The 23,229-nt window shown below is 62.8% G+C and overlaps 1 protein-coding gene across 1 annotated transcript; it reads right to left on the reverse strand.

Moving 5' to 3' along the window:
- Window positions 1–8,229: 8,229 nt before the first annotated feature.
- TBX2 (T-box transcription factor 2) lies at window positions 8,230–17,126 on the reverse strand. The gene is made up of 7 exons (XM_074160597.1): window positions 16,762–17,126; window positions 15,740–16,007; window positions 13,083–13,229; window positions 11,822–11,898; window positions 11,555–11,724; window positions 9,594–10,204; window positions 8,230–8,676 (listed from the first exon to the last, which is right to left on the reverse strand). The coding sequence occupies exons 1-7, from the start codon at window positions 17,124–17,126 to the stop codon at window positions 8,230–8,232; spliced, it is 2,085 nt and encodes a 694-aa protein (XP_074016698.1).
- Between the last annotated feature and the right edge of the window lie 6,103 nt (window positions 17,127–23,229).

Consider the following 23,229-nt stretch of genomic DNA (forward strand, 5'->3'; position numbering starts at 1 on the left):
AGCACACGCGGCCACCAACATGCCATGGCCTGGTCCTGCACCCCCAGAAGTGGCAGTTTTGGCCTCAGATTCATGGCAGTCACTTGGGAAATCATAAACAGCCCTTTCCCATTTTGGAGGCATCACAGGCATCAGTGGGGTTTCAAAGCAGCTGGACCTCATAAGGGGGAGCAGTGAGATGGGAGGTGGTGGGGACCCCCCTCAGCCCTGAATTGGGGTCCCAGCAAACTACACCAAGCCCCAGGGCAAGCGTATGAGCTGCAAAATACACCTTTTTTTGCCATTGTATCCCAGGGTCAGGGTCCCTTCCAACCATCCCCACACCTGGGGGACCTGGCCCAGCAACAAACCCCCTTCCAGTCCTCTCCATCATTGCTGGCCACAGTGAGCTCCCTCTCACAGATGGGGCAGCCTCATGCCCTGACCCACACTTAACCAACACCAGTCACAACACTCATCAGTCACCCCAGAAAGAGGGACTTCTTTCCCCATTCGACGAATGGGCCAAAAGGAGGAAAACATCCTGTTCCCACAGTGGGGCACAGGGACAGGACCCTGCCACCCAGCCTGGGAAAGAGCAGGATGTCCCCTCGTGTCACCAAAGCACAGCACGTGGCAGTATGACAGCATGACAATTCTCTCAGGAAAGCTGAGATTTCTGCCCAGTTCTCCCCCCACCCCAGGAAAATGGATATTTAATGTGGCACTTCATGCAGGCAAAGGGCTCCAGCTGCCAGGTCTGTCAGCCCGAGGCTGGTCCCAACATGGAGGGATGCGTCTCTGCCTAAAAACAACTGGGAAAAACACCAAACAGTCCATCTGCAATAAAAATCCCTGCAAACACTCCCTCTCGTGGAGGCCAGCTCTCCTGCTGCCTGGGAGACCTGGAGAAGCCTTGTCCCAAAAACCATCCCAAGGATGAGGGGCTCTGCAGGAATGAGGGGTCTGTGGGAGCTGGTGACACACTCCCCCCACAGCACAGCATCCCCAGAGCCGAGCCCTCGCTGCCCATCAGGGACCTTCAGCAGGTATGGGATGGAGCGAGCTCAGGGCTTGCTGCACAGCTGTATCCATCACTCGTGGATCTCAGATGCTTTTGAGGCTTTAACAGCCAAAACACCTTCCCTTCTTGCCGACATGGGGAGAAAGTGCAGATGTTCAGCATGTGGGGGAGTAGAAGGAAATACTGGGGATACCTGCTGGTATTTACCTTGGCTGAACCCCAGTGTATGCGATTTGTCTCTTTCAAAGCCATTTTGAGGGTGTCCCCAAGCCCTGACATGACCTGGACGGGGAGGACAGCTCTGGAGCTGGAGCGGAGCAGGGACAACAGCGCTGCAGTGTCTCCACCAGCTCATTATTTCCCAGCCTTGGGAATTATTTCCCAGAAGTCTTTAACCGATTCCCCCCCAACAGTACAGGATTTTGCACTGACAACACCTTTCTGCCGGGAACAGAGCCAAGACCTCCACAAGGTCATTTTGCAAAGACAATTAGGTAGTCCCTTGACAGAGCTGTCTCATTTTAATTAGATCTTATTCCAAAGAATTACCGAGCGTGCCAGGCCCAAGGCTGAAGGCAAGGACCATTTACAGAAATCAACGGGAGGCGAAGGACAGATGTACCTGTGCTTATGTCACTGGTTGCGGCGATGCCAACTTCACGAGGGAAAGCAGCAGCCTTTCTCGCACGATTTCATCCACTAATACTTCTGGCAATATAAAACCCAGCGTGCAGAAGACAGACCGTCAGACCATCACCGCTTCTGGCTGCTTGTTTGTGCTTAGGTGCCTCGGAGCACGGGCTTGCTGCTTTCTGAGAGGGTCTATAGGTGTAACATGAACCTCTTTGGGGGAACCCACAAAGCCGGGGAACGGCGCCAGGCCCTTGACGATCCACAGGATGGCTGGTCACACGTGTATGTGAGTGCACACAGGACACACGCATAGAAAAAGTGAACACGTACCCACACAACGGCCCTCAGCAAGGTGCACCACGGTGGAGCCAGTGGCAGGGACAGGCTTTGACAGCAACGAACAGACGGACTGGAGGCTGGGCACAACGCGGGGGGTGCGTGAGGATTACTACCGCAGATCCAGACCCCCGGAATGACCAGCAGTGCCGCCGGTACAGGCTGCCGTGCCCTCCGAGGAGCCCCGCCACCGGCCGCCCCCCCGGGGCCGCCCCCGCGGCGCGGCGCGACTGCGCCACCTGGCGGCCGAGCTTGGGGCAGCGGCGGGCCGGCCGGGACGCGTCGGAGACGAGGCACATCCCGGGAAAGAAAAATCCCGTTGCTTGTTTGGTTTCTTATTTCCTGCGCCCCCCGAGCAAAGCGGTGCTGCGCGACCCGCTCCTGCGCCGCTCCCCTTCGGCGGGGGGGGCTGGAGCGATTTGCCGCCCCCTCCTCGCCCCCCACCCCGCGGGCAGCAGCGGGGGGGGGGGGCAGCTGGGCGGCCCCGGGAGCCTCCGTCCCGTCCCGTCGGATGTCCCCGGCAGAGACCCGCTGGGGCGCGGCCGCGCCTCCTCCTTTCCCGGAGCGGCTCCGGGGAAGGTCTGGGAAAGGGCCCGGATCTCCCTCGCCATCACCCGCCGCTGTAAACAACAGGAATAAACCGAGAGACTCCCCTTTCCCACCCTGCAAAGACGGAGCAAACGGTGCCTGCGGCTAAGAACCAGTTTTGCATCAAAATAAACAGCTGCTTTTTCCCTGATAAGCTTTTTAAACCCACCCCCTCCCCACACGCCCCTCCACCCCCCAGACTCCCGCACAGATCAAAGCGGCTCTGGGAACTTTGCGGTGGGGAACAGCCTAGACGGCTGCTTCGTCCTTCCCGCACCCCCAGCCCGGGGCCAGGACTGCGCCCCCGCGGAGTTAACGGGCCAGAACCGACCGAGGGGGGGGCGAAGAGGCCTTTGAGACGCCGGTGCCCGCAGGAAGGACCCGGGCAGAGGCTCCGGGGCTTCCCCGGGGTGGTGGGGGGGGAAAGCCCTGGAGCAGACAGGGGACGCTCACCCGAGCAGGCTGAGGCAGAGACAAGGTGTACTCCACACCGGGGCTCCGAGGACGCCCCGTCGGGGCTCGGCCCCACTAACGAGGCGGGAGGGAGGGGTCCACAGCAGCCCTGCAGCGACCCACCGACCTTCCCCGGCCCGGGGAACCGGCAGCGGCGACAGCACAGAGCGAATACGCGCCCTGCGCAGCCCCCTAAATCACCTGCGGCCGCAGGTGCGGAGCCGCCACCGCGGCTGCGCATTCCGCCCCGAGCGCGCAGGTGCGGCGGGGTGCGCAGGTGTTTTGCGCGGGTGCGCGGCGCTGAGGGATGCCCGGCTGGGGGGAAGCAGAGCTCCGCGGAGGTTTTCGGCGCTGCTCTTTGTCTATTGATCCGCGATCGGGGGCGGCAGACAGAGCGGCGGCCCCGCGAGTAATTGGGGCTCCGAGGCCGTGACCGAACCCGCCCCCCCGCGGGGGGCAGCGCCGGCGGGGCCCTAATTGGGAGCCGCAGCCGGGGGCTCGGCCCGCTCCGCTTTGTCCCGGGCGCGGAGGCAGCGCGGCGGCAGGCAGGCGCCAGCCCCGCACAAAGAGCTGCCCGCCCCGCTGCCCGCCCCGCTGCCCCCGGGCCGGGGGTCCCCTTCCCCGACCACCGCACCTCGTGTTCGCGCAGCCGGGGCTGGCAAAGGCTCGTTGAAACGGGGGGGAGGAGTTGTCATAGAATGGTTTGGGTTGGAAGGGACCTTTAAAGGCCACGAAGTCCAACACCCCCACCCAACCCCACCCCCCTCCCCCGCCATGAGCAGGAACATCTTCAGCTAGAGCAGGTTGCTCAAAGCCCCATCCAACCTGACCTGGAACGTTTCCAGGGATGGGGCATCCTCTCTGGGCAACCTGGGCCAGTGTCTCACCACCCTCAGTGTAAAACGTTTCTTCCTTATATCTAGTCTCAATCTCCCCTCTTTTAGTTTGAAACCACTACTCCTTGTCCCATTGCTCCACTCCCTGATCAAGAATCCCTCCCCATCTCTCCTGGAGCCCTTTTTAGGGACCGGAAGGGGCTCTAAGGTCTCCCCGGAGCCTTCTCTTCTCCAGGCTGAACCCCCCCAGCTCTCTCAGCCTGTCCTCACAGCAGAGGGGCTCCAGCCCTGTGATCATTTTTGTGGCCTCCTCTGGACCTACTCCAACAGGTCCATGTCTTTCCCACGTGTGGCACCAATGAACCCCGGGAGCCCCCCAGGGCTGGGGGAGCTCCTGGTGCAGGGCAGGACCCTTGCATTGTGGTGTGCCCCGCTTCACGGCATCATTCTCGGGGTGAGCACCCTCAGGGTGCCACTCCTGCGTTTCCCCTGGAGTGTGCAGTGGTCAACTCCTATAAATCCCACACAGCAGTGACAAAAAGTGGTATTTCCCCACCCTCCCCAGCATTCGGGGACTAATGCACATCCAGCGAGGTGCCACCACCTCCCTTTCCCCTTCTGGCACACGTCAGTGATCTGACGTGCTCGGGGAGTGTGCATTGGCGTCGGGATAACACACACACACAGGGGCCAGCAGCACAGCCCTGAAGCCTGGGTGAGGGATGGCTTGTCCTGCGAAGCCACGGCAGGGATGGGAGCAGCAGCAGCGTTCCCCCGCCGTGGGGCTGCGAGATGCTCTGGCACAAGCCCGTGTTTCTGTTCACAACCACCCGCCCGTGGAGCCGTTCCAGCAGCGCTATCACGCTGCACGGCGGCTCGGTGGCCAAGTTAGCCAGGGTTTGTCCACTGGGCCCACAAAACCCCGAGGGCAGGAACGCTCTTTTTCGTGCCTAGCTGAGCACCTTGTGCATTTCGCTGAAAAAAACCTCAAAAGCTGTCACTAACACTAGTGAAATCCCCGGTGTTTGGGGATCTCACCGCGTTGGTGAGACACCACCGGTGCTACCTGCTGATCAAACACCTTCTGCAAAACAGGGGTTGCTGGAGCACCCAGCGCTTTATTTTCCCGAATCAACAGAGACCACAGCACATGGTACAGCTGAGCCAGGTTTTGTGGGGTGCACTGTGGCACGACTGGGGGGGGGGCTGTTCCGGGTGTGCCCCCGCGGGGCCTCCCAGTGCCTTTTCATAGCCGAGGAACATAATCCCGGCGCACTGCGTGACTAATCAGTAGCTGTTCGTCGCGCCGTTTGAATAGGGCTTCTCAGAGCCGGGCCTGGAGTAGCTCAGCTCCTGCCGAAACGCACCACTGCCCACACCCCCTGGCTGAGGGGGCCAGGCCCAGCTCCCTGCCTTCAGGCACTGTCCCTCGAGGTCACTGTCATGAACCCACACTCCGCAGGGAACATATTTCCTTCCCCGGAGAAGGGCGGCTTTGTGTTCAATAGGCAGGTTGGGGTGTCCCACTGGCTGCAGCGCTCAGCCCCAGAGGAGGATACGACATTTAAACCTTCATTGTCCCGTCCCTTGGAGCGGGCTGGACAGTGTGGCTGTCCCCGACCTGCCAGGAGTGCAGGAACCTGGCGTGAGGCCCTGCCAGCGCCGGCTGTGTTCAGCAGCACCATCACCATCTCTCCCTGAGCTCCCCCCGAGCTCACCCCGGCCACTTTAGCCTAAACCCAGCATGGTCAGAAGGGTGGTGGAAAGGGCCAGGGGAGCCCCTGCACCGGCACACGCTGTACTCACCCTCTACTAAAAACAGCCCATTAAATCGTTACTCATCCTGCGTGGTGTTTATTCGGACATAATCCTGCAAGCCTAATTTTAGTAACTACACTTCCCTCCTCCTGTGTAAGCGGTTCCCACCCTGCCAGTCCCCCCGCTGGCGGAAACGGCCCGGTTCCTCTCGGTGAGCCATAGCGGCTCCTCTCCTGCCGTCGAGGAACCCAGTCCCAGCATCTCCCGCGACGTGGAGGAGGGTGTTCGCAGCCCCTTCCCTGCCTGCAGCCCCCCGGAGCTCTGGGGCGGGGGTTAGGGGGAGCCCGGGGAGGAGCCGCGACCGTGCGCGACCCGCCCCGTCGGGGCCGGGCGGCGGAAGGTGCGCGGCAGCACCAGCAGAGGGCGCCCTGCGCCCGGCGCTGCGCCTCCGCGCCCGAGGGGGACTCGCCCCCCGCCCCCGCCCCGCAACTGGGTTCATAAATCTTCCCCGGAACGGGAGAAGGGTAATTGGTGAGGAAAAGGGCTGTTTGCGTCCTCCTCGGCCGCGCCCCGCAACGCCCCGAGCGGCTCCGGGCGCGGGGGGGCGGCGTGGGGACCCACAGCCCCCGCCCGGGGGCAACCCCGGCCCCGACGGCACCGGCGTGGCCGGGTCACCCCTTCCCCATCCTCGACGGTGCCGCTCCGCCCGGGTCATCCCTTCCCCGTCGGTGCCGGTGTGACCCGCGCACCCCGGTCCCAGCCGGTACTGATGTACCTGAGCGTCTCCCGTCCCCGCCGGTACCGGGGCGCATCTCCGCGGCACGCCGGCACGGTACCGGAGCGTCCGGGCCCTGTCCTCCCGGGACGGCACCAGAAAGCACCCCGGAGCGCCCCGAGGACGGCGCGGGCAGACCCGCACCTGCGGAGGGTCCTGGCGCTGCATCCTCCCCGCCGCACCTGGGGAATCCTCGTGCGCGCCCGCCAGCGCGCCCGCGGACGCCTCCGCGCCCCACCCTGTGCACCTGCGCAGGTGCGCCGACCCCCTTCATCCGCGGCGGGGCGGCTTATGGGGCGGGCAAAGGCCCTGAAGGCAGAAATCCCCCGACGGGCAGAGCCGGCGGAGGTTCCCCGTCCCCGGGAGTCCCCGCGGAGCGCTCCGCCGGGCGGATGGCCGCGCACCTCGAGGCGTTTTCATCTTTCCCCATCAAACCCGGGAGCTGGCAGCCTGCGCTGGGGCCGGGAAAGCCGCCGGGGATGCGCGGTCCCTTCCGCCGCCGCGGGGAACCGAGCCCTCGCGTGGGCGCGCCCACCCGTGCAGCGCTGCGCACCTGCGGAGCAGCGGCGGCCCCGACGGGGCGGTGCGGCCGCGGGAAGGCGGCGGGAATGAAACAGGCGGGAGCCAGCAGGACTTCTCCGAGTAGTTTTTTTATTGAAAGATGTGAGAATTCATCAAAACTGAACAGACAGATACCCGAGTAACCAGCACGTTGCGAATCATGTATCTTTTTATTTTAAAACAAATATAGAGCACAGTCCTGTGATATTTAAATTTATTATACTTTTTTTTTTGTTCTGGAGTGAAAAATAAAAACCTGAGGTTTATTCCTGCATTCTCTATACCCCGCACTGTAGCGATATTTTAGTTACTATTTGGATTTCCTTTTTTTTTTTTCCTCGCAAAAGTCCGTTAGAGAATTGAACGCTTAGTTTCAACGACTCCAAAAATTGTTTTACCGGTGGCACATGATTGTCCTAGAGAACAGGCGGGATAAACAATATTTTAAAACACAGTTAAAGAAACCGATATCTCCTTCAATCACAAAGAGCTAAATAGTTTTCATTTACAATATATATGTTCATGTAAAATGAAAAAAAAAAAAAAAAACCAAAACAAAAAAAAACTTAAATGCGATGAGTTAAACTCTAAATATTATGTACACACCAATGTACAACTCTGAATAAATTAATACCAATTTGCATATTCTGGGATCCTTATAGCTTATTTACACAAATTACCATTTATTTCATAAATATCTGCCCGGGTACCCGCGGGGCTCCCCCCGCCGTACCTGCTCTGCGCGGCGCCGGCTGCCGAGGCGGTTCGTTTCCCATGTTTCGTTTCTTATTTCTTTTTTTCTTTTAATTATTTTTTTCCTCCCCCCTCCCCCCCCCCCCCCCCCCCTTCCCTTGCACAGATGAGGTTTCGGCCCCGCTCACCTCCCCGGAACCGGGGCTGAGGCCGAGGGTTCGAGGCCGCCCCGTCCGTCGGGTACCTCCGCGCCGGCTCGTTGCCCCCACCACCCCCCCCCAGAGCTGCCCAGTGCCCGGAGCAGGGGAACGGAGGGGCCGGGGGGGTTCCGCGGCCGCGCTGGAGCCGGGGGAACCGCTCCCAGCCCCACAGCCGGGGGTGAAGGGAAGGCGGGCGAGCCCTGCGCTCCCACCTCTCGCTCCTGGCTCTGGGGCGGTGGGTCCGCTTGGCCGGAGGGGCTCCATCCCTCTGCTCCAGCCCCCCGCACCCCATCCGCCCCCACCCCTTGCTCCGCAATAAATATTTATACTGTGCTGTACAAAATACCAGTGCTTCTCCGCCCCGCCGGGAGGGCTCGCTGCCCGCCCCGTCGGTCACTTGGGGGACTCCCTGCCGGGTGACAGCTCCCGCTGGCTCTCCAGCCCGCTCACCAGTCTCTGGATGTTTTGCAGTTCGTTGAGGGACTCCTTCAGGGAGCCCTTGGGGGAGGCGGCGGGGCGCTGGCTGCCCCCCTTGTGCAGGGGCACCTCGGGGAGGGGGCTGGACTCCCGGCTGCTGCCGGCCTTGGAGCCCTCGGAGCCGGGGTTGAGGCTGGCGGGGAGGCCGGTGGTCAGCAGGTTGGTGCTGGGCGGGATGGTGACCGGGAGCTGGTAGGGGCTGAAGCGCAGGCGGGGACGGCTGCTGCCCAGGAAGGGGTTGCGGGAGAGCGGCCCGGCGGCCGCCGCGCTGGTGGCCGGCATGGCCGAGGCGGCCGCGGCGGCTGCAGCCATGTAGGTGTAGGGGTAGGGGAAGAGTCCGCCGAAAGTGGGCATCGGGATTCCCTGCGGAGAAAGAGGGAGAGAGAGGGCTGAGAGCCGTTTCGACGCTCCGCTGCATCCCCCCCTCCTGCCTGCCCCCCAAGCTGGCATTCCCCGGAGAAAGCCGAGGCAAAAGCAGACACGCTGGTGTCACCCTGAAAACACGGGGTGGGCATATCCCTGTGGGATGGACCGAGGGAGGGGGTACGGCTGGGGAGCCCCATCCGCCCCGCACCGAGCCGGGCTGGTGCCGCCGGGCACAAACCCCTCTGCGGGACCTGCCCCTTCTCTGCCCCCGCACCGCCCGCACACTGTGTCCCCCCGTCTGTGCAGCATCACAGACCTTTAACCACATTAAAACACATAGTTAAGTAGGATCGATAAATTAGGGGAGTTCAAAGACATCTTTATGTGTTTCATCATAGGGGCTGGCAAAGGCAACACAAGCGCAGGCGTTGCAGGAGCCATTTCGGGGCTGGTGGGGAGCCGGGGGGGGGGGCTGCTGGATGGGGACAGCCAGGTCAGGCAGGGCCACGGCTCCTCACTCCGTCCCGCCTATGGGGGAACCAGACCAGCTGTAAAAAAAAAAGTAATTCAAAATTCCTCCTCATATCAGCACTGAAGCCAACCTTTAAAATGTCCCCCATGTCCTGCCTGTGCCACAGCAGGCAGCAAGTCAGGGGTCCGGGGCAGTGTCACCCCCTTGTCCCCACAGGCTGCAGGGGGCACGGTGAAGGCTGGAGGCACCAACAGCTCCTGATCTATGCTGGGGCCACCCCACGTGTCCCCACACCAGAAGTGATGCTGGCTGAGCCTCACCCGTGTCCCCAAAGCACCCCAAATTCGGGGAGCTTTGGGGAAGGATGCGGAGAGGAGGGCCTAAGGGCCCGGCTGGACAGTGGAGATGGGGACGGGGACACGAGGTGGGCGCGGGGGCTTACCTGAGAGGCCAGCATGTGCTGGGAGAGGTGGAAAGGGAAGGGGGTGGCCGTCCCCGCCGCGCCCGGGGCGGATGAGAGGGCTCCGTTCTCCAGGCTGCCCCCGCCGGTCACCGAGGCCAGCAAGTGTCCCATGCCCATGGCGGAGAAGGCGCCGGGGGCCATGGCGAACTGTCCCGGGTGGATGAAGAGGGGCTGCCCGGCGCCCAGGGGGCTGAAGAACTGCTGCCCGTGGAGGCCGGAGAGCGCCAGGCTCTGCAGGTGCCCGGCGCTGAGGTGTGGGGGGCTGTCCGTGTGCACCATCAGCGGGGCGAAGGCCTCCTTGCCCAGGCCACCCTCCGCGTCCTTCTTGCTCGGGTCCGGCTCTTTCCTCCGTCCTTCCACCTTGTCCTTCTCCAGGCCCCGCGCACCGAACAGGCCCTCGCCGGGTCCCTCTCGGGGGGACGCGCCGTCCTTGACCTTCTCCGGGCTGCGCCTTTCCTTGCTCCGCTCCTCCGGGCACCGGGGGCTGCCGCGGGGCGTCGCGTCCTCCCCGCCGGGGCTGGCGGCGGCCACCGGCCGCTCCTCGGGCACCTTCTCCACCTCCGCATCGCTGTCAGCCCCCGGCTTCTCCTCTGCAAGGGGATGGAGGGGCAGAGGGGTCAGAGCGGAAGCCCCCGGGGGAGGCGGGGGGGGGGGCGGCGAGGAGAGGGTCACTCGCCAGAGCCTCGGCGGCAAAGTCGCGATCGTTATTAACGGGAGAAACTCATTTCGGGGGACAGAAACGGGCCCTCGTGCCGCGGTGGCTCTGGGGAAAGGGGATTAACAACAGCAGTCCTGTTGCTCTGCCAAACAGGAAAAACACGTTTGATGGAGGACCAAAATCTGTTACAGCATCGCTCTCGTTAGCTGCGGACTCAAAGCGGGCTGCGGAGCCGGGGGGGGGGGGGGGGGGTGTGTGATGAAGGGGAGAGCGGGCGGGTGGACACCGCTGGAGGAAATGGTCCCGTATATATTTAATTACATGGAGCTGATCAACAGCGCGCCGTGGGTTTATTCCAAATGTGGAGGTTGAGGCAGGTTAAACAGGCGCTTTTAAGGCAAAAGGTATGGTACGGACTTTCCTAAAAAGGGCTTTAATTTAAGAAAAAAAAAAAAAAAAAACCAAAACACAAAACAAAACAACCCCACCGAACTGGCAGAGGAGGCAGGGGGACGGGAGGCGAGGGGATGGCGAGGGCGAAGGGACGACGAGGGCGAGGGGAGCAGAGCCCCTGCCCGAGCGGTTCCCGCTAAACGAAAAAAACATTGTGGTGGGGGTTAGGTGAAGCTCTGCAGGCTGGGAGCGAATATTCGGGGAAGCCTTTGAAAGAGGAGAGGGGTGTAATAAACCCTCCCACCAGCTCGGGTAGGGGGGTGGTGTGTGTTGCAGTTTTGATGAAGGTTTGCAGGGAATCGGGGCTGGTGGAAAGTTTAAAGAGCAGCAGATTGATAGTGCGGCGAGACGAAACCCAGCATCTAAAAACTGCAACGTGGGAACTGCTAGTTTATTTTCATTTACTAGCTTGAAGCCCTGGAGTTACAACATATTTTTTTTTTCCCTTTCAAATGTATTAATTTTTTTTTTTTTTTAATATTTTTTTTTTTTCCAGGGGACTGTGAGCTGGCCATGAAAGGCAGGGCACGCACCAGCGAGGAGCCGGGCAAACGCATCTAGCGCCCGGGCTGCCTTGCCATTTCTTCTTGTTTACACTAACGTATAAACAGGAAAACGTTTGCAAACCATGCATGCCATTCGCGTTTGCTCTGTTCTTGTCCTTCCAACCCTTGGGCTCCTTCGTGCCCATCCCCATCTTTTTTTTTCCCTGCTGGTTTGCCTCCCTGCCGCGCAGAAACCGGGCACCCACCGGCCCCTAGGGAGCAGAAACCCAGAGTTTGGGGGAGGAGGGGGGGAGGGGGATTTGGGGTTTTGCCTCCTCCTTTACCTCTGCCGCTGCCCTTGAGGCGCAGGGGGCTGGGGAGGGCTCCCACGGGGGAGTGGAGGGCGTCGCGCACCGCCGAGGGCTCGCAGGAGGAGGCATCCGACTCGCCGCCGTCGCGGTCGGGCTTGCAGGGCTCCTCGTACATCCGCAGGGACGGCAGCGAGAGCTGCTTCCTACGGGGGGGGGAAGAGGCAGCGTTGGGCACCGCACGGCCCTCCGCGGGAGCGGAGCCGGGGGGGGGGGTGGAGGAAGACGGCGGACACCCCTTACCTCTTCTCCCTCCGGCCATTGCCCGTGTCCCGAAAGCCCTTGGCGAAGGGGTTGTTATCGATTTTCAGCTGGGTGATCTGCAGGGAGGGGGGGGAAAGGAGGCGGTGTGAAGTCCTGCCCGGGTGTGTGTCCCCCCCCCCCCCGCCGCCGCCGTCGGGGAGCCCGGGCTGCACTGCGCAGGCTGCGAAACGCGCCGCGGCCCCGCTTTAACACACCGCATGCTTTATTAAAAATGATGCTGAGGTTTGGGCTTGAATTATTAATAGAGTCTTAATGATAGGAAGTTATTTTTCACGGCCCCCCGGAGGGAAGATGGCGACTGAGCCGCGCGGCGCTGGTTTAAAAGCTATTCTTATCCCTCCCCGCCACGGGCTTCTGGGGCCGGCGACATTAGGGCGCTCAATAATGCATGGCTCTGAAATACGGCCCCGAGAGGGGCGCCGGAAAAAGGCCTGGCTGCCCGGCCCCGCTGCAGCCCCCGCCCGGTCGCCCCGGGCCGCCCCGGGCCGCAGCATCCCCCGCTCGACGGGGCCCACCGGCCGGCGGCCGCCCCGCGCAGCTTGCGGTGGGCGAGCAGACAAAGTGCTCTTTAATCGATTGTGACTCTTCGCCATAAACTTTACGAGGGAAACAAGCCCACCAGGACCCTCAGACAGAGCTGTCAATTAGCATCAGCAGCCAGGGGTGGAGGGGGGGGGTTAAAACACACACACACACACAACTTTTGGAGGGGGCCGGCAGAGGCTCTCCGCTCCCCACCGACTCCTCTCGGCTCTGCTGCTCGCAGGGCGACACTTGCTAAATCACGAAAGCAACTAAAATTAGCTTATCTGGCTCTATTTTTTTGGCTCCTCCTGGGCCCAGAGCACCTTCTCCAGGAGGCTGCCCCCGCCCCGGTGCTGCTCTCTGCGGCCTGGGCCTGCAGCGAAGGCTCCCATGGCCCAGAAAAGGGGTGACAGTGTCCAGGAGGAACTTATTAACAGTAATAATAGAAATAGTAATAATAGCATTATCATTAGTATTAACAATAGCAGTAATAATAGTAGCACTACGAAGGGCGCCTCCTGCCCTGAGGGCTTGGGGTTTAACCTTTCTCCTGTTGCTTGCCTTTTGGCCACTCTCCCCCCAAAATGTCCTCACACGCACACAGAAGTACACCCTAAAAAGGGGTAAGGGATGGGACAGGGTGGGAGCAGGAGTAGGGGCAGGGGATAAGGAATGGGCCAGGACAGGGGAGAGGGCAGGGGCTGCCTGGCCGTACCTTGTCGTTCTGGTAGGCGGTGACGGCGATGAAGTCGGTCTCGGGGAACACGTAGGTGCGGAAGGTGCTGTAGGGCAGCTTGAGGATGTCGTTGGCCCGGACGATGTGGAACCTGGGCTGGTATTTGTGCATGGAGTTCAGGATGGTCTGGGTGGGCGAGAGAGCACAGCCCGCGGCTGCCGTCAGCCTCACGGCCCGCATTACACGCACGTCTAGCTACCCCCCTAAATAAAAAAAAAATCCCTTTTCTCCCTAAAAAAAACAACAAACCCCACAAATTCACCCTGAGGAAGGAATGCCAGCGGATGCCAACGAGAGAGATTGCTTTTTTTTTTTTTTTTTTGTTTATGCCATTGCACCGTCTGCCCCCAAATAAGGAGGTCAGGGGAAGGCAGGCGCAGCAGCATCTTTGCGGGTGTTAAGCTCGGCAATAAAGCAGCAAAGGGATCTCCCCGTTTTATGACTACCCTGCAAACGCGAGGCCAGTTTTCGACACGTTTCTCGCCGCTTTTCATATTTCCGACCTTTTTTTTTTCTTTAAAAAAAAAAAAATAAAAATACTCTACCTCACCACCACAAAAAAATAATGTTAAAAAGCCTCTCGATTTGTGTCGGTGGCGGCAGAAACCTGTGCCAGCCCCAGCCAGCGCCTGCGACGTGAAAGGAGCGTTTCACCATGAGCCATGTTAAATTTATGTCTCGGAGCAACGCTGCAGAAGGAACAGACATTTTTTTTTTTTTCCAACCAGGTGTCTGAAAGCCTCGCCAGCACTCAAAGCCATTCTCTACCCTGTCGTTTTGGTTTTTCTTTCTTTTCTTTTTTTCTTTTCTTTTTTTTTTTTTTTAAAATTCACCGTGATTTGGCTGAGGACTTTCGGAAGCGGTGGAACCCCCCGAGCCGCGCCCCGGGGGCCGTTCCGACCCCCTGCCCCTCGTTGCCCGCACCGGCAACGTTTTCCTACCCGATAGCCATTAAATAATGCCTCAACCTGCTGTGGTCGGGCTGAAATGCAGTATTCACCGCCCGGAATTGGTAGGGGAACGGCGAAAGCTTGAGTAATTATTGTCAAATAACGTCGGCCAAATGGTTAAATAATTATCACTTCATTTCGTTTTAGAAGGCAATAAAAAAAAATCACCCTTTTTTTAACCCCAGCAATAATCACCTGCTGATGAACTGTCGGATCGCTATTATATTGATATCATCTAAACGCGATTTATCATGAAAATGGTGCAAAAAGTCTCATGCAGGCGTGCAAATCTGCATTCCTTTAAAAAAAAAAAAAAATAATCATCCCTCTCTGACCAGATGGGCACTGGCTAAACCCTCATCTCCCAGATTTAACACAGTCCGGATTTTGGACAACGACAGATACCAGAAATCTTTAATTGAAGGAGGCGAACCGTTAAAAACACTGAACCAAACTAGTTTTCCCCGGTATCAAAAAAATGCTATTTTTTTTTTTTTTTAGACTCCCTCTCTATCGATTTACCTTGCTATCTATAAATAACCTTGCAATGTATTATTTAGCAAAGACGCTGTTTCCTGCCTTTAAAAGAAAAAAAAAAAATAAAAAGAGGGAGAAAAGTGACCCGGGGAGCTGCTGAGCTGCTGTCCCACCTGAGCGCCGGTTCCCGCAGCCCCGGGAGCGCGGTGCCCCGCGGCTCTACCGCCGCACCGCCGGCCGCGGGTCCCCGCTAATTACCGTATCACCAGCGCTGGACGATGAACTTTCCCTTTATCGCCCTAAATGCTTGTCCAGAGGCTAAAGATAGCCGGCTTGTGCGTTCTGATTTCTGCCCCCCCCCCTCCCGCCCCCGCCGTGCATTCACGCAGGATCACGCTCCCCTCGTGTTTTGACCCAGCTTTCTGCGGATCTCTGCAAAGTGCCAACAAGCTTCGGTTTCTTGCTTGCTTTCTCTCTCTTTTTTCCTTCTTTTTTTTTTTTTTTTGTTTGTTTTTTTGGCTCTTACTTTTTTTTTTTTTAAATTTAGGTTTTTTTATTTACCTCCGGACGGTGATGCAGATACGATCAATGGGGAAATAAATAGGGGCGTTTGGGAGTCTTTCCGAAGCAGCCGCAGCTGCCAACGGCTCCGGCCCTGCTCCCGGCCGCGGAAATTCAGCGCAGGTGCCGCCGCCCCCAGCACCGCTCCCCCCGGCCCGGGCTGCACCTGCCCGGCCGCCCCGTCGGGCCTGCCGCCGCCCTCGCCACGGCCTCGGCCCCGCACATCCACCCCCGCAAATCCCTCTCCCCGCACAGCCCCGAGGGCCGGGGAAAGGCGGCAGGACAGGCCGCGGAGACCGGGAGGGTCGGGGATGCAGAAGCCAAGGGGACCCCGGGGCTGCCCGCGGCCCCATCCTCTCCTGTCCCCCCGGGGGAGCCGTCCCCAGGACGGCGGGGAGCTGCCCCTCGGTGCCGGGCAGGAGCAGGGGCCGGGAGGGCTGCGGCACGGCCAGGCCGCCGCAGGGCCCGGCAAGGCCCCGCCGTCCATCCCAGCCCCGGGCGTGCTGCTGCCGGGGGGAGAAGCTGTTAAAGCCCAGCGGCTCCCCCCGGGCAGAGCAGGGCCGGGCAGCCCCGGCACCGCGCAAACCCCACCGGGGGCGTCCCTACCCTGGGCGGGGGGGCTCCGCTCTGCCCCGCAGCAGCACTTACAAAGCCGTGCTTGTCCGAGATGTTGTTGGTGAGCTTGAGCTTGTGAAAGGCAACAGGTTTGGCCATCCACTGCTCCCCGGTGGCCGGGCTGTCGGGGTGGATGTACATGCGCTTGGGCATCTCCGGGTCGGCCTTGCCGGCCACCATCCAGCGGGAATTGTGGAACTTGTACCGGCAGTCGTCGGCCGCCACTATATCCATCAGCAAAATATACTTGGCCTTCTTGTCCAGGCCGCTCACCCGCACCTTGAACGGGGGGAACATCCTCCTGCGGAGAGACCCAGAGCGGTACAGGGCTGCACCCCCCCCCCCGCCCCCGCCCGCCGCCGACCCCCGACGGCCGCGGCCCCGCCGAGCCGCCCCGCACCGCCCGGCCCCGGCTGCCGCTCCGAAACCACCATCTTTTAGTTGAGCTTCGCTGAGGATTTCCAGCTTTTCTCACATCCCGCTGCTCCTCACCCCGCTCTGCCGCACCCGCCGGGGGCAGAAAGCAGGGGAAAATCTCGAACCCCCCCCCCCCAAAACCCAACAAAACGAACCCCAACCCCATTCCGGGGAAATAAGGGGAGAAAACGCATCCCGGATTTCATCCCGTCTCCCTGCCCTCCGCCGAGGAGCTCGCCCCGCACTCAGGCAGCCCAGCCGCTGCCCTCCCCCCGGACCGGGGACACGGGCAGGGCCGGGGGCGACCCCGGCCGCGGGGAAAGTTTGGCAGGAGGGAAGGAAGCGGCGAGAAGCGGCGTAAACAAATGCAACGGGGGATTACGGGCGCTCAATTAGCGCGCACAAATTCAATTTGGGATTGCGCTCGGAAAAGTAATAATTGGGGGGGGGGGGGGATGTGGGGTAAACTCGGAGCGGGGGGTAAACACCTCCGAAAAACTCCAGGGATCGAAACTCCCCGCGTTAATTCATCGGGGCGGATTTGGCGAGCACCGGGGAGAAGCGGGATGAAACGGAGGGGCGAGGGCGCTGCGCGGCCGCGCAGGTGCGGGGCGGGCTGCGCGGGGCCCGGCTCTTACCTCCCGGACTTGGTGATCACCATCTCGGTGCCCAGCTTGTGGAACTGGTCCCAAAGCTCTTTAGCTTCCAGCGTTACTTTCGGGTCGTCTTCGACCTCCTCCTCGGGCTCCAGGCTCTTGAGCGAGCGCAGATGGGCGGCTTGGTGGTGGTGTCCCAGGGCCGAGACGTGCAGCCCGGCCTCGGCCGCCCCGGCCAGCCCGGGGTCCGGCATGGGCTTTGCCAGCGCCGCCGGAGGCAGAGCCAGAGCGGGGAAAAAGGAAGGCTGGGCGGCTGCGAGGAAAGCGGACATGGGGAAGTCGGCCGGCCGGGGTGCGTGGAAGGGGTGGTAAGCCATGGCAGTCCCTGGGAAGGCTGGATCTCTCATCGGTGCATCCACAAATCCAGGAGAAAAAGAGGGATTCCCTTTACAAAAAAATGTGTGTGTGCGGGTTTTTGTTGTTGTTTTATTTTTTTTCTCTCCTGCCCAGCGAACTCGCTCGAGTCTCTGGAAGAGGAAGGAAAATCAACAACACACACACACACACAAAAAAAAGCATAAAAAAAAAAAAGCATTAAAAAAAAGCCGAAAAACAGCGGAACTAGATCTGGAAAAAAAAAAAAATAAAAAGAAGAAGAAGAAGAAGAAAAAAAAAGACAGTTCCCGGCTCCTGGGACTCCCGGTCTGCGGAGGGGAGACAGTAGGTCCTTATTTTTTGTTGTTGTTGTTGCAGCGAGGGAGAGCGAGCGAGGGAGCGAGCCCTCCCGGTAAAGTCCTTCCCAACACTAAAATAGAAACAAAAGCCGGCGCGGGGCTGCGCGGAGCGGCGCGGGGCGCGGTGGGGCAGGGGCTGCCCTCACACCCCCCCGGGCCCTGGCTGCGCCCCGGCGGGGCCGGCCCGGCTGCGCGCTCCGCGGACGGCGCTGGGGCGAGGGCTGCTCATGGCTAAAGGAGCCGGAGTGGAAACGGTTAGATCTTGTCCTGATCTCTGTAAAACTGTGACTATCTCACATGTCCTTCCTGCTCTGATCCGCCCGCTAATGAGCCAAGCCCCCTTGATTGCTGATTTTACGCGTTTCAGACCAATTGTGGATCTGCATAGGCGTGGTTTTGACAGCTCCGGCCAAGCTCCGGGGCGCGGGAGGGGGGGTGAGGGGGGGGACGGAGGGAGGGAAGAAGGGAAGAAGGGAAAAAAAAAAAAAAAAAAAGAGGAAAAAAAAAAAAAGAAGAAGGTGTCGGAAGCATCGGCAGTAAGAAAACATGTCAACAGAATAAAATATTAACCAATGACAGAGAAAAGTGCTCGAAATCCCACCCCCGGCTCCTTTCCGCATACCGGGTCAGCCCTGGCTGCGCCGCGGCCGGGGAGCGGCCGCCGCCGGTGCGGGGACAGCGCGGAGCCACCTCGGCGGAGCGGGGAGCGGCGCCCGGGTCCGCCCGGCCCGGAGCCCCGGAGGCGGGGGGGGGGCGGCGGCAAAGGGCCCCCGCCGGTCTCGGCGGGGGCGGCGGGCCCGGGAAGGGGGGGGGGGGGGGGGGCGGAGAGCGGCCGGGGGAGCTCGGCGGCTGCCGTCTTACGACAGATCCTGGAGAGCGGATCGAGGTGGGGCGCGCCCCGCCCGCCGCTCCGCGCACAGCCGCGCAGAGCCGCGCAATGCCGCGCAGCGCCGACGGGGCGGCCCGGCGTAGAGCTGCGGGCGGCGGGCGAGGCCCCGAGTGGCGACCTCCAGCGCGGGTGAGTCGCTCTCTGCCGTCGCCCCCCGCCCTGCCGGCAGCCGACCCGCCGGGGGGTGAGCGTGGGGGGGGGATCCCGCCCGCAGCCCCGCGCCCACGGCGGAGGCGCAGACCCCGCCGTCGGGGTGCGTGGGGTACGCGGCCGGGAGCCGGCGAGGCTGTGGCCGGCCGGAGGGGCTGTTTACCCGGGTCGGGGGAGGCAGATAAGGCGGAGGCGGGGGGGGGGACACGACACGCCGGGGCTGTTTGCAGAGGGATTAGGGCCGGTCCCGCCGCGCCGGGGCCCGGGGGGGCGGCGGGCGCGGTGGGTGTCCCCGCGGAGAGGTCGGTTTGGAGATCTGCGCTGATTAACTGAGGGCCGCGGTGGCTGAAGAGGGCCCTGGCGCCAGGCGGCTGAGCCCTCACAATAAAGACCCGTCTCTTGTCACTTCATATTTACCCCCAAATCTTCAAAAAGCGCCCTGCCATCCTTCCAAGGCTCCTGCCTCCGCCGCCTGCGCTGCGGCCAGGCGGGACGGGGGGGGGCGGGGGCCGGCCCCCTCCTCTGCCCGCCGACCCGACACCCCCCCCCCCCCCGGCCCTAACGCTCCGCGGATGCGCAGCGAGGCGCGGCCGCAGCAGTTCGGAGCCTTCGGGGCCGCCTGTCGCTGCTCCCCGCGCAGGGAGGGACGTGGGGATCCCCGGGTTCCCCCTCCCCACCCCGACCTCTCCTCTTTATGCCCCCTCCCTGGTTCATCCTGCTCATAGCGAGCCCCCTCGCTGCCCCCCCCCCCGGCGCCACACAGAGCCCAAACCCCTTCCCCGGGCTCTTCTCGGGGGCGTTCATAACCTGCTCGTGTCCCGCGGCAGGTTCATCTCTGCCTGCGCTGCCCGGCCCCGCCACCGCGCCCGACGGGGCGGGCACAGCGCGTCCCCCCGGGGCTGCCCTGGGTGGCGGGGCCGGGGGGGTCCCGCTGACCATTGAACGGGGACTGAAATTTAGACCCGATTTGGACTTTGCTTCCTCGCCGCCACTGAAAACTGCTGACCGCAGCTTTGGCAAAAACGGGGCTTGCTTGTACCTTATTTTATTTTTTTTTTAAATTCCCCCTCACAAAGCAAACTCGGACCCGCTCATTGCCCCGGGGCGGCATCACCCCACGCCGGGGGCGACTTTCCCGCAGACACCTCGCCCGCCTCTCCGCGGGGAGAGCGGGGCCCGGCCCGTCGGGGCCTGGAGGCAGCCGGGTCCCCGCCAGGAAAGGACCTCTCCTCCGGCCCAGGGCCTGGGACCCCCGGCCGCGCCCCCCCTTGCCCCCCCCCCCCCCTCCCCCCGCACCGCTGTAACGTCGCAAATGTCCTCGCCTGCAGAATAAAACCGATCCAGAGCAGCCTTGCCTCCCCGACTCTCTGTAGCGGCGCCCGCCGATGGGACTGCCGGGGTGGGGGGCTAACGGGAACTGGGGCACTCATTGCCCGGGGCAGGTCCGGCCGCGGCACCCCCGCCCCGACGGGCGCGGAGCCGATCCAGGAGCCTGCGCCCATGGACGGGGCGGGCCGCTCAGTGCCCGCGGCCGGGCGAAACCCCGCGTCGCCCCGTCCTCCCCGTCTGCGACCGGGCACTGGGCAGAGAGAGATGAGGTTTTCCTCCCGCCCCGAGGCCAGCCCTGCCCCGGGGATCGGGGACGAGAGGTGTCCCCGCACCGTCCCCTTCCCAGGGAGGGTTTCCCCGCCCGCCCCGAGGTGCTGGCAGCGCTCGGGGCCACCGTGCCCGGCTCCCGGGAGCCTCCCTGGCCGCCTGCGGGCCCGGCGCTGCGCTGGCGAGCGGTCCCCGGGCTGGGACGGCGGCGGGGGATCCGTCCTGGGTCAGGCCGGGGGGACCGGCCCGTCCTGGCCGCCCCCGCGCCCCACCCGCTCCGCAGCGCGGCCCCGTTCGCTCTTCTCCTTTCATCTCTGCCCATCTCCACTCATCATCCCTTTTCTATTTTTAGCCGGTAGACTTAGGCCTTGGCGCCAGGCCGTTTAAGACCTGTCAAAGTCCTTCATATTTCCCTCATGTCACATGGACCTTTCGCTCCCTTCCCCGCGCCATGCGAGGGCCGTAATTTGGATCTGTGAGCTGGTGAGCAAATGCAATTTGCTCTTCTCCATCGCTGTGTTGTCTCCGTGACCCCAGCCAGCAGGACGGCTGGTGTCCTGTCCGGGGCACTTACACAAATTGCGGGTGATTGATGAAAAATAACAATTCTCACAAGCAGCCGGGCCTCCGCCTTCCCCTCCTCCCGGCTCCACCGGGCTGCGGCGGCCCCGCGTCCCGGGGAGCGCTCCCCCCCGACGGGGCTGCGCGGGGCGCACCGCCCGCGGGCGCTGCGGCTCCGGGCGAAAGGGATTTTCCCTGTGCTGAGGGCAAGCCGTCGCCCCCCCCCCCCACACACACACTTCCCGGCCCTGATGCCACGGCAACGGACTCCCCCGGGCGCTTGGGGAGGGCAGGAGAGGCCGCTCGCACCTTCCCGAGCTGGAAGGAGTGGGAAAGGGACGTGCCGTGGAGGGAGGGGGACGCTCCGAGCTCCTACTCCGGGACAGACAGACCTGGGGACGTGTGTCACCTCCGGCCGCGCAGTCCGGAGTGAACCCGCAGGTGCGGGATAGGGGAGCTCCCGCCGCCCCGTTCCCGGCAGGAGCCCTTCGCCCCCGCAGGAGAGGCCCGACGGGTGCCGGGCCCCCGCGGAACTCGACGGCTCCCCCCAGCACCCGGGGTCCCTCCCTCGGCCCGGCCCGGCCACCCCCCGCCGCAGCTGAGCCGTGGGGCAGGCGGGGAGAGGGCGAGGGGCGGCCCCGCGGCCCCGACAGCTTCCCCTGCCCCGCTTCTCCCCCTCCAGTTGGAAGGGAAAATAAACCCACGTGTAAGGAAACTGCCCTCGTTTGCTCTCACCCACCCGCGGCCGGGACAGCTCTCCTCCGCCTCCCTTCCCCGGGGCGCCGCATCTCCCCTCACACCTCTCGGCGGGGTGGGAATCCCCCTTTATCCCCGGGAGATCCCGGGAAAACGCTTCTCCTCCCCTTTCCCCCACCACCGGTGCTCCGGTGCCCGTCAGGGGGGCCGGGGAGGGGCCGCGCTGCGCAGCGGCGGCTGCCCGGGATGCGCCGGGCACCGGGACTCGCCTGATGCACTTTTATCGACAGCGACCGAGAGAGATGCTCGACCCCGACACCAGCCCCGGCGCCGCCGTCCTCCCTCCTCCCGCTGCGCGGCCGCGGAACTGCGCACCCCGTTCGTGCGCGGCCCGGTGAAGGGAAACCCGAGGAGCCCCGCCAGCGCGGCAGCCCCCGAGCCGCCCCCCCACCCTCTCCCCGAGCTCTCCCTGTCCTCAGACTGTTTAGATTTCTCTCCAGCTTTAAAGAAAATATTTCCAGTAATCCAGATTTCTGGAAAATAACAACAGGCGGGGAGACGCAGACACAAACGCCGCTGAAGTTTATCCAGAGTTTGAACAATTTATAAACACATTTTCCAGCCTGTTTGTCAGGGCGGGCGGCGAGTGACCCCGGCCCGGACGGGCAGCCCCTGGGCGCCCCGCGTTGGGGGGGGGGGGGGAGAAGGGGGGCGCATCCTCCGCGCCGCTCCCGCACCCCGCCCTCGTTACCTCCGCGCAGCTTTGATCCGGGAGCCCGCTCAGCCCCGCCGCTTGATTGATTTTTTTTTTAAATTATTTTAAATTTTTTTTGTAATTACCCTGCGTGGGGGTGGAGCGGCCTCCCCCTTCCCTGTTCCCCCCCCCCCCCCCCCCGGCCCCGAACCCCCGGGGGCTGTGCCCGGCTCCCCACGTCGGGGCCCGGCGCCTCGCACGCACCGATCCCGCTGCCTTAAAAGGAGACGGGAGCCCCGGTCGGGGCCGTGCCAGCGCGGGGGGGACCGTGGCCTGAAACCCGAGCTGGCACCGCGGGGGGCGGGCGGGGACGGGGATGGGGATGGAGAGGCCGGGGGGTGGGTGGGGGGAGTTGGAGGGTGGGGGGTGGGGGGGGAAATGCAAATCCCTCTGTTTAAAAAACTTCCATTTGAGAAAGTGTGTCACATCCCGGCGCGGGCGAGTAATCCCCGGGCTAATGGCATTACCGCCGCCTGATCGCCGTCATGGGATGGGGCCGGGGGCGAGCAACCCCCGCGCCCGCCGCCACGCGTGACCGCCGCTCCGCTTCCGCGGGGACACGGAACCGCGGACACCCCCGCTCCGTCGGGGCAGCCCAGGCCGGGATCCCGGCCGGCGGTGTCAGCCCTCTCCCGGGGCCCTCGCCCCCTCCCCGCCCTCGGAGGGGCTCTATCGGCCTTTAGCGGTAATTGGGGTCCCGTTTTCCCCCCAGGCCCCCCGAGCGAAGCCGGTCCCGGGTGGGTCGAGCCAGAGCTGCGCTTGGCGGCCAGGTCCTCTCTTAAATACAAGAGTTCAGCAAACGGCGTTATTTGATAAAATAGTGGCGTTAGGGCCCCCGCCAGCTTCCCCTGCGGGATTGAAAGGGAGGATTTGGGACTGTCCCGCAGGCTGAGCTGCTCCGTGCCCGGAGGGGGCAGGACGGGGCCGGCCCGACCCCCGGCAGCCCCCGACTCTGGCGAAACGGGGTGAAAACCGGCAGACCCGCCGGTTCTGGGGGCCGGCAGCTCCGGGCGGGGCGGGGGCGGCCGCAGCGCTTTGGCGAAAGGAAAAAAATCACGGCGGGAGGTGGTTTCCGCACCCGGCGCAACCTCCGCGGGGGCGGCCCGCACAGCTTCCCCCTAAAAATTCCC

This window comes from Numenius arquata, chromosome 18 (genome assembly GCF_964106895.1).
Source record: "Numenius arquata chromosome 18, bNumArq3.hap1.1, whole genome shotgun sequence".
Lineage (NCBI taxonomy): Eukaryota > Metazoa > Chordata > Aves > Charadriiformes > Scolopacidae > Numenius > Numenius arquata.

Coding starts and splice junctions, on each gene's coding strand:
- TBX2 (XM_074160597.1), bottom strand. CDS start 17,126: ATGAGAGATCCAGCCTTCCCAGGGACTGCCATGGCTTACCACCCCTTC. Junction 13,230..15,739: donor TCTCGGACAAGCACGGCTTT/GTAAGTGCTGCT, acceptor TCGCCCACCCAG/ACCATCCTGAACTCCATGCA. Junction 10,205..11,554: donor CCTCAAGGGCAGCGGCAGAG/GTAAAGGAGGAG, acceptor ATCCCCTTGCAG/AGGAGAAGCCGGGGGCTGAC.